At 34.1% G+C, this 11,169-nt stretch overlaps 1 protein-coding gene across 1 annotated transcript; it reads right to left on the bottom strand.

The window, feature by feature from the left end:
- Nucleotides 1-291: 291 nt before the first annotated feature.
- On the bottom strand, nt 292-6,162 carry LOC145731068 (uncharacterized). Its single transcript, XM_081982653.1, has 3 exons — nt 5,398-6,162; nt 2,967-3,600; nt 292-2,674 (listed from the first exon to the last, which is right to left on the bottom strand). Exons 2-3 carry the CDS (start codon nt 3,552-3,554, stop codon nt 2,315-2,317), a joined length of 948 nt encoding a protein of 315 aa, XP_081838779.1. The 5' UTR covers nt 3,555-3,600; nt 5,398-6,162; the 3' UTR covers nt 292-2,314.
- Nucleotides 6,163-11,169: the final 5,007 nt, after the last annotated feature.

Below are 11,169 nucleotides of genomic sequence, written 5' to 3'. Positions count from 1 at the left end.
CACATGGTAGGGTGATGCTCTGTTTCGTAAAATTCTTGGGACCCTAAAAGACACCCTTCAAATTTCTCTTCAGCATCGATATTGTAACGCGTAATCTCGATTTTATTATCGTCCGGCTCCTCTTTAATTTTCTCACCATAAAGTTTGTTCAGCTCGCTCAATCTAAAAAGATAATAAAAATTAGGAGTAAATACGCTAACATGCTATTACTAAACTCGAAGTAAACCTATTCGAATTTAAAAAATTATATCGGGTGACGATAAAAATTCAGTGCATAACATAACACATAACTGCCGAAAAGTTTCTTTATTTATAACAGTACAACGTTAAAATTAATAATTCTAAACACTACTATTACTACTTGCAACTCCTACAAAATACACTTTTACTATACAGTAAATATATTAATTTATAAGGGGTAGATATAATTACTACGTCTCCATGCAAATTAAAAACGTTCTCAAAACGTTCTCTTTTTTCAATTCAAATTTTCAAATCTTATTTCACTTCAAGGTCGATTCGCCAATTTTTGGGATCGTATCGGGATTGAAATAGCATGGAAACACCTTAAAGATGAAAAAGATTTTGAAATCGAGAAAATACTTCACAATTGTGTATTGTCAACGTGTAAATGTCATTTTTTCACTTCTTTAAGTTAGAGAACATAACTAAAAATTTTTCATTTTATCATTTGAATTGTTTCTAATTTCATTAATTGTTGTTACTAATAAAGTAAGCAATAATTACATTTTACCTTATCATGGCTAGCAGAAATGTTTGGCTGGACAAAGAACTAAAACTTCTACTGGAAATTTTCCAAACACAAAACATCAATCGGTATTTTGATACCAAGTATAAAAATGGAGAAATTTACCAATTGGTTTATGAGGAATTAGTAAAGAAAGGTGTAACTACTAAAAGTGTTTTGCAAATTAAAAATAAATGGAAAGCCTTGAAGTGCATGTATTATAAAGTGAAGCGTAAAAATAAGACAAGTGGAGAAGTCCGTTCAGACTGTAACTATTTTGCCATGCTTAATGAAATATTAAGTGCCAGACCATCATCCAGTTTGTGGGGTGGACGGACACTCTTGACGAATATGAAGAAAGAAGTGCATCGGAACTCAAATAACACATCTCAATCGTTTCTGCGATTTGTCAAAAGCTCAATCTAGTTTCAAAACGGAATTGAAAACGATTTGAAAATTAGCATGGAAACTCAATTTTGAAATCGTTTTAAAAACGCCTTCAATTGCATGGAAACGTACTAAATATGAGTAGTCATGTTTCAGTCAGCAGAGGGCTATTTAGTAAAACTTGCGAGAAGCAAAAAGATATGGATTATAAGGACACCAGTAACTTTTGACAAAATTCAATACAGGTAGCTGCGCGCTGCTGACCGTATGTGATATCCATATTTGTTTCGTCCCTCCTTGTCCAGGTCACTCCCGTATATGTTTCAACATGTGTATGTCAGTTGGTTTTCGAACCTCCTTTCATACAGATGGAGTTACATGCCTGATGAAACCAACAAGCAGAAAAACGTGTCGTCGGGTTATTATCCTTAAAATAAAATATTTCTTCCATGTTTTGCACTTCCTTGGGGTAAGATCACTCGCAACGGTTGGCTATAGCGTCACCCGTGCTGAAGCGAGATGTCTACAATATGTGGATCTTCTCGCGGAAATCACAATTGTGTCGCTGTTGGCCGTTTGTTTTGTTTCTATTGGGGTAAGCACCCAGGTGACTTTGTACTTACTGAATAAAATAATTACGCTAGCCAATCAGATTTAACTATTTCTTCCAGCAAACTTCCTACATGGTCGGAATATGGTCGGAATAGTATATTTTTATGAACCTGCCGCTGGAGATCACCAAAAAGGTTACGGTTCGATCACGAATCAATGTTAGGTTTTGTTAATGAATGGACATATTTTATAAACAGAAAAAAAAGGGAAGCAGAATGAAACCGAAGCAGTACGGTAACCCACCGACACGTGTTTCTGCTTCTTGGCTTCATCAGGCAGTTCGAAAACCAACTGACAAACATATGGTGAAACACTTACGGGTGTAACCTGTAAAAAAAGAGACAAAACCAATTTCATCAAAACCATATTTTAAAAACTAAAATTTGTGTATTTGTTGACTCTCGTAAGTGTGAATACGGTGTTTGCTTTTGGATATTATTAGGGTCTCAAATGGTAATAATACTACTAGTTTTAGTTCGTCGTCAGTTCGGAAAATATATTTCCTTCCTCAGTGCTCTTAACATGTGGTTTTATTTGCCACAAGCGTCAAACAAACAAATGCGATTATCAGAGTGGCCCCGAGCGCCGGAAACAGTGCCCAGTGTACAAGTTTGGGTTTGGCAATTTCAAGAACTGGGCAATTACTTTTGGTTGATTTCCAATTTTGTTCACACCAACAATTTGCCGAAAACATTTGCCATTTTTATAATTCACAAAAAATTCTTCCATTTTTGGTGGTCGGAGCAGTACATATTTTTTTGTCAATTCATAAAATTTACCCGAGACTACAAATAATCGCTCCTTTTTTGTATTCTCGCCGACTATCTTCACTTGGAACTCATCACCCAAGTCTCTTACATGGTTTACTTTTAAATTCCTTAACTCCTTGCGGCCACATCCACCAGAAACACCAAAAATTAGTAAAACCTAAAACAGAATCAGTTAGTAGAAGGTAGTATCAGAAGTTAATATCTAAAGGTAACTGGTAACAGATATTTCAAAAAAGTTTGTTTGCCAAAGTTGTTGTTTGTTTAATTATTCTATATCAGCAGATAGTTTATATTATATAATATAATATGACCAGCTTTTGACAAATTCTTGACTTGTAGAATTCTTGTCTAGTTGTCTAGACACAGAACTTCGTATTCTTAGTTGGCGACCCTGTACATCATTTTTACAGATACCGTACAATACATTCGCACTTACAAGAGAAACTTACTTTGGTAAATAAATACTCCTGGTCCGGTGCTTCTAAAAGAAACTTCTTGATTTGTTCTGAAGTCAATGTGAGTGACTTTTTACATTTATACCCGCTTGACTGAAATTTTAGAAATGACAGGCACCTGGTGTATGTCGAAATGTCAATGTTGTTTCTCAATTTAAGCATTGTTTTTAACATTGAATAGGTGGTCCAGAGTGTCGACGGTTTCAATTCTTTCGATAACTCCTTCAAGTAAGCAATTATGACATTTTCTGATAGTGTTTGTGCATTATTTTGTAGGATCCAATTCATAAATCTTTGGTAGGTAGTTTCATATTTGCTTTTGGATTTCTTTGGTAACTGTTGATATGGTTTTTCATCTGCCAAATGAATACGCTCTTCAATATTATGACCATCATCAAAGCCGTGCTCCTTTGCGTGGTTTACGATTTCTTGATTTGAGACAAAATTTTCACCGCATTCCACGCACAAGAAACTGTAACCTTCCTGATGTGAGTGTCGCTCAATTTCTTTATACTCGTGAAAAGTCAGGTAACATTCCGTACAAAAGAATCCCATAGGTTGGTGCTTTGGCTCTTCTTTCATTAGAAATAGAACAGATTCTTCATGAAGCACGTTCAATTCAGCGCATCTACAAAGTGTATCTTAATCAGTGAATGGTTAAGAACCAATAAATTCCTAATTACTAAAATCGCAACTGATTGTCATGTGTTCAAAGGTTTCAATAAAAAAAAATTGATTTTTAATATCCTAATATTTATTTCTATACAAATAGTGAAATGTTAATCTCGCTCTAAACTTTGCTGGTAAATGTAAATCTCCGGATCCTGTTCCTGATGTCCTCCGTATTGATTTAGTGACATTGTCAGTGTGATGTTTGGCAAGTTTTTTGACATTGAACCTAAGAGCGAAGCAAAATTGGGGAGATGTTAGACTTAAACTTGTCGCCCATTAGACCGTCACGGCACGTTCCGGACCGTACCGTCAAAAAGACGAATAGGATAAAAACCATAAAAATAAATGGATCGCCGCTCACTTGTACAGAAAAACGGAGCCATATCAGTATATGGCACCATCCGTTGACGGACAGCAACGGGCAACAGCTTTATACTAATGTTTTCTTAGAAAAATACACGCAGTAACTATTTGAAAATTAAATATTGTTTTTGATATTTTTGCGCCTATATGGTTCAATTAATTGAAAAACTTCCTTAATAATAGTTGTAGAGTGCATATTCGGCTATCAACCTGTAATTTTTTCAATACTGTGGGTTTAGCCATTTAAACGTAAAAGATCTTCCGCCACACGGTAACTATACCGTGTGGTCCAAATTGGTGAAGCATGTATGGGGATATCCATTATCGTAAGAGATACAGGATCGGTTAAAGTTTTAGAGAATTCAATGACACATTCATACCCGGTTTTGAAATTAGATTATCATTTGCCGTTTTCCGGGAAATTGGGAAAACGTGAAACATTGCATTTTTAACTTTGCCTTATAGTTCCTTAACGAAGATAAAAATGTTTTTAATACTTAGATTAGAAGGTACTGGAGATAAATCTACAAAATTGTCGTCGCACCTATAACCTCAAATCAGTACCCTTTCAATACACAAATATGCTTTCCAGCACCTCAGCTCTCTTAAATATGTTGTTGATACCCAACAATAAGATCTTCAAGACTGTAGGTAAAACTTGAACACATTTGAAGTGTTGATAACCAAAAAAATCATGAAACCGAGACCATAGTCGATCTGCATAGTATGTTCCGTTGTTTCTCTTCTTCCTATGAGAAAATCTTCCTATAACAGGAGTAAGAATGGGGTACCCTAAGCAGACAGCTTACATTTATTACTGAATGATTTTAGCCAAACTTGAAGATGGCTCAATCACTTAGTTCCACTGGGTGCTGTTAATATGTTAAGCTAGGTTTTTATGGCTAGGCATTCTAGAACTTTTTGCCACACTGTGGTAGATTGAATGGAGTAATAATTGTATATGTTTTAAGCTGATAAAATAAAAATCTCCAGGAATTGTTTAAATGTGGACCCACTTTGTATTGTGGTCTCTAGTTTAAAAAGAACATTGAATTCCTAGTTTGTAAGAATCAATAAAATACTACCTTTTAAATTTGCTCTTACAAATATAGCCTGATCGGGTTAGCTTATTCACATTTACATACCTACCTGATTTGAAACATCACTTATCCAGTCAAAAAGTAGTTAAAGAAATAGGTATTGATGACTTTGCTCTTGAAAACTTTTAAAACTTACTTTAGTAGTATGAAGCTGATGTTTATGTGTTTAGATCAGCTATTTTGCCATCTCTTCGAAGTTCTCAAGACACAAGATCTCAAAAAAGGTTACAATAATAAAATAATAACACACATATACACGACGTTCTTAGTGACCGTTTGCTGAGCCCTACCTTAGACTTCTTGAGCTTTTAAAAGTTTTCAAACATTTCAAAGCTTAATTTTTGGGTGAAATTCATTCAAATCCACCTTGTGGAGGATTAGGAGTGTTTTAATTGCTTTCACATATCCTTAAAATTTCTCTAACCATCCCCGAGACACTTAATTGGTTACTTCCAGACACAGGTCAACATAGACACCTAAAAATGGGTCGGTGGGTTAAAACATTCTATTTTAACTCATGTATTGGAACTTATCTAGTCGTTCTTAGGAGTATCAGATCAAAATGCACTATTTCTCTACATGAAACATGTTTATCTCAAATTTCTTTAGTTTTTCAACCATGAAACACAAACGAATGCAAAATCTTTAAAAGCGAATATGGAAAAGCATCGAAAAACTCTACAGAGAACAAACACGAAATTTGAAGACATCAGTTACCATAGATTTGTTTACACGGTTTTGTTTTCTTCAACCTCAAAGTACAGCACCCTCTAAATGAGAGACATCCTAATTTAACTGTTTCTGTCAAGTGAAGTATATTTCATATGTCATATGTCTTAATAGATATTGACATTATTATTTACCTAGGTAAATAAAATTTTCTTTTTTGTTGCGATTTTGCCAGACAGAACTAGAGATTAGACTCTATTTTTGACCTAGGTCAACAATGACCATTATTGTAGAGAAAACTAATTTCTCAAGTTACTAATCGGTCAATAGTGGTATGTTTTGCCAAATCACTCTCATACCAAGTGAGAAGCTAAAACCTTCAGGTTTTCATTTGAGAAAAGCAAAATGGAGGTGCGGAGGATGTTTGGAAATACAGAGTGGGAGTGTGAGAGAAAGAAAACGAAGCAGGGTAGATGATATGATTGACTAGAACTTAATCGTATAAATGAAAGTCTAAATCTAGTACTTCAGAAAACAGATGAATTGAACATGAAAGTAGAACAATTATTAGCAGAAAATCAAGTTCTTAAGTTAGAAATAGTTAAACTACAACAAGCTAAACTAAAGAAGGGCCAAAAGTATCGTATCATATGCCTCAATTGATGCAAAACAAGCAAACAACACAAATGAACAACCCAATAACACTAAGAGGTTATTGGTGAAACAAAAGGACTAAAGGATGCAAACCAAATTAAGAAAGATTTGCATGACAGGGTCAAACCGGCTGAACTGGGTTGGAGTTGGTTGGAGTTTCGAATACTTACATGTAGCAATGAAAAAGAGATGTCAAACGTCCAATCGGAAATACAAGCAAAACTTGGTGATGAGTATAAAGTTGATAGACCAAAAACTCATGATTTTTGAAACCAATCCTGATACAACCATTGTGTACAAGATGTGTTCAACGATTATGGGATAATAAGATGCTACAACTGTAATAAGTATGGACACATTCAAAAGGACTGTAAATATAAACAAAAAACATGCGCCAAATGTTCTGGAGAACATGACGTAAAAAAATGTTCAGGAAACCAACCCCAGTGCATAAACTGTATATTGTCAAATGGAAAATACAGAATGAATTTAAACACCGATCATACCGTATGGGACCACGAAAGTTGCGAAACTTACAATAGCAATTGAATTATAATGTTGCCCTATCATGAGGTATTGCGTCTTTCAACTGCCAAGGCTATTTGAACAATAAAGACAATATAATGGTGCTTATAAGAGATTGGAGGCACAGACTGGTTTTCTTGTCGGAGACTCAGGTATCAGCTCATGTGGAGGGAGTCGAATTGGATATCGAGGATTACTGCTTGGAGCAATGTGTTACGAACAATAGAAGAACAGGAGGAGTATTAGTTCTCGTAAGAAATGACATTACATATAAGGTTGAAACAGTTCAATCTAGCGACAATTATGAAAAACTGAAATGCAGGAATCGCATCGGAAAGCTATACAGCAGTTACAGCAGCTAGGGCAGTAATTTAAAATGAAGTAATGACTGATTCATGATTATAATTGTTTTTCATATTGGCAGCTCATCCAAATTAATGCTTAGCATTAAATTGTTTTCCCTTAAGGAATGGCTATATAATATACAAATATTATATTCAACAATTAATATATTGTAATCTATTCATTTCATAAGTGTTTAGCTGTTGCTATGAAAACAAAAATATTAACAGTAAAACTGAATTTTTATGTAGTCTGTTCAATATCATTGATTCAAAAACATTTCTATATTTCATCAGCAAATTTTGGTTTATTGTGCTGAACAACCTTAATATCCCATAATTAAAAACGGGTGCTAAGTAGTTTTGTATTTTACAACAATTGAAATTCCAGATTTAGGTTATTGCTGTAAGTACAACACCAGCTTAAAATATAATTTATTGTAGCCCCTGCCTTAAATTGTAACCTAAAACTATAATCATTTTGACAATCAATACGAAGGGTAGACCGCCGATAATTTTTCGTACACCAAAATGCCTTTTTACATACAAAATACCTTGAAATGCCTTTAAAATACCTCAATGCTTTTAAAAAAATGCTGTTTGAACCAAAAATTTCCCTAAAATTCCTTTACAATACCTCAATCTTCTAACTGTCATAGTAACCAAGTTATGAGTCAAATAAAGACACCTATCATTTAAAAGAAACAGTTGAAACATTAAATACATAGTAATTTAAATTTAGACAAGTGGTGGTAATATTGTAACAACTACGTCACGTGACTTTGATAATTCAATTTTTGAGCTTTTGCAACACTGTAAAGACCAGTTGACATTGTCAGAAACAGTCATGTGACCTTTAAAACTTTGGAAAATTGATAAATAAAATTTGGACAGTTATAAAAACTTAAATTGCAAAGTACAGGTCACTTGACGTTGATAATGCAATTCTGAGCTTGCACCACTGTAAAGACCAGTTGATATCTGTCAAAATTAATCATGTGATCGTTAAAATATTGTTTAAACTTTAAATACTTGGTAAATTAAATTTAGACTATTTTAGACAGTTGTAAAGAGACACATCACGTGACTTTGATTATATGCAATTTTAGAGCTTGCAACACTGTAAAGTCCAGTTGACACCTGTCATGTGACCTTAAAAAATGTAGTTTAAATGTTGAAAAATTGGTAAAAAACTATTAACTATAATAATTTGTAATGAATATTGTTTCAACTTAATATCCTGTAACAAAGATTTTACCATAATAATTACATGGGTGGTCAATTTTGCTATATTGATATACTATGTTGTCCACTGCTTGATCTACTACAATTTATTCCTTAAAATATTGCAAAATTTCCTTTGTTTAGGCTTTATTTTGCTCAAAATTCCAAAGAAAATATTGCAAAACCTTTTGAAATATACAGTCAATGCCTCAAAATTCTATGAAATGCCTTGTAATACCTGAAAATGCCGGTAATACTGGGAAAGTGCCTCATAATCCCACAAATTACCTGGAGTGTGTACACCAAAATACTTCGGCAATCTACGCCTCGAATCAATATTAGATTTAATCAGAGACATGTTTTTTCCTGGTGATTGTGAGCCAAGAGTCAGAAGTCTCTGAACAGAGATAAATATATTTGCAGCCTACTATTTAATCTTCTAAATACTTGTTGCCAACAGCCTTACCTCTACTGAAAGCATGAAATGATATAATTGTAGTATAAAAAAAGGATACACCAGTTGTCCATCAAATTTTTACCACAACAAATGTTGATTGCTTGCTGTGCTTGCAGTCAGTCTGTAAAAACTTAATACTAATAAACCAAAAGGTAATAAAAAGACACTATAAAAGGCCTCCGGTACGTCCGATGAAAATAAACATTTCAGTCATTACAAGTATAACACTCAATATGGAAAACAAAACAATCAAATAAAAAATTAGGCTTATTTATAAAATATTACAAAGAAGGGTTATGTTATTTCTAAATATTTATCTCTCTTCTTCTTTTCTACTCTCCTTTTTTACAACTAAAAGCAGTCTGTCCATATACTAGAGATGGGTTAGAGAGCAAAATTCATAAAAAAATACTTTGTCACCCCGATAGGGTTTAATTCGGTATTAAAGTCAACGGAGTGAGGGTTAGCAACATACGTTATGCTGATGACACAATGCTCATCGCTGATAACACGCAGGACTTACAAGGATTGATCAACACAGTCGGTCTAGACATGGGTCTAGACATAAACACTAAAAAGACGAAGTTTATGATAATAACAAGAAACCTGGGGCCTAATTCTTGAAGGCAGGGAACGGAATTCTCAAGAGAAATGTTGATAGAATGTGACAGAAGAAGCTGACAATGACGGGTTCCTGTCACATTCTACAGGTCTTTCTCTTGATAATTCCTTTCCCTCCTTTCAAGAATACGCACCCTGAATGCGTTTGTAAACTCACAGTTAACATTCACCGCAATGCGCATAGACAGAGCGAGCAAATTTAAGTACTTGGGCATGTTTCGATATCGGAGACTTGACCTCTGATATCCAAATAAGAGTCGTATTGAACAAGCTCGACAAGCATTCCTAGGACTGAAAAAAGAATTTTGTTGCTCTGACTTTGATCTTGGTCTGAGGTTGAGATTTTTGAAGTTTATGGTCGGTACTTCTACTGAAAGCATGAAATGATATAATTGTAGTATAAAAAAAGGATACACCAGTTGTCCATCAAATTTTTCATGGGATGGAAGGTTGGACCCTTAAAGTCAACAACATTAACAAATTGGAAGCATTCGAGATGTGTGAAGCATACCGCAGAATGCTTAAGATACCGTGGACTGCAAGAATGACAAACTTAGAAGTACCTACTGTCCAGCATCAACAAAGAACGTGTTAGCTTAAAAGAGTCATAACCCAATATTTAATCAAGAGCATTTGAAGCTGATTTTGGAGCAAATTATTGTTACAAAGTCTGTTATTACTGCAAATTATTGTTACTTATCAAAAAGAACCCAGTAAAGTGTAAACATTATTTTGGGAGAAAATACGGTGGATCGAATTAGTTTTGGATCGCTTTATATTTGCTTCAATTATTTTGAAGCAAATTATATTTGGTCGTTTTTTTTTTGGGAAAATTTGCTGGTGGATCATTTTTTTTAGACGCATTTGTTTTGGGTAAAATTATTTTGGAGAAAAACCGGCATCCCCCGAGTGTAGTGATGGTGTCGGAACAATTGCGGAAGTGTTTAGCAGAGTACCCGAAACGGAAGTAGGACTTACGCGTACAGGTCGACAAATAAAAATACCAAACCGGTTTTTGTAAAATCGTTATTTTAATTTGAAATTAAGTTTGGTTGATTCATGTTAAATGGTCAAATTTTATTATTTTGTGTAGTACGTACGAAACATTTATTATCATAGGTTCTCAGGTTTCACTCCTCTGCTTATAGATCGAGATCGTGTCTCAGGTGGGTATGTTAGATCCCAAATGTGTGTAGATATTTTTATTTCATATGATTCATGATTTCATGTATCTCCAAAACTATAAAAGATATCGAAAAACTTTAATAATTGAAACTTGTAGAAAACTTAATCCGCTTTTATTTTGTCATATCGGTAGAAGATATAAGCCAGTTGTATGCTAATAACTTTTTACAAATAGTTTTAACCAATAATGACTATTACATTAATGCGATTTGGGTTATTCACTAGTTATGCCTCTGACGTTCCTATTATAACCTCATTAATTAGCTGTTATCCATCACACTTGTCACCAAAAACTTTTGGTTAAAACTTATTTCCAATAGTGAGTTATGAGTGGTAATTGTGCAAAATGGGGATTGGTGGATTTGATGCGTTTGATAAAAGTGATC

This window comes from Ips typographus, linkage group LG6, assembly GCF_016097725.1.
Source record: "Ips typographus isolate SLU linkage group LG6, UJ_Ityp_2.0, whole genome shotgun sequence".
In the NCBI taxonomy this organism is placed as follows: Eukaryota; Metazoa; Arthropoda; class Insecta; order Coleoptera; family Curculionidae; genus Ips; species Ips typographus.
The sequence above is the reverse complement of the archived record's forward strand: the minus strand, read 5'-3'. Positions and strand labels throughout refer to the sequence as shown.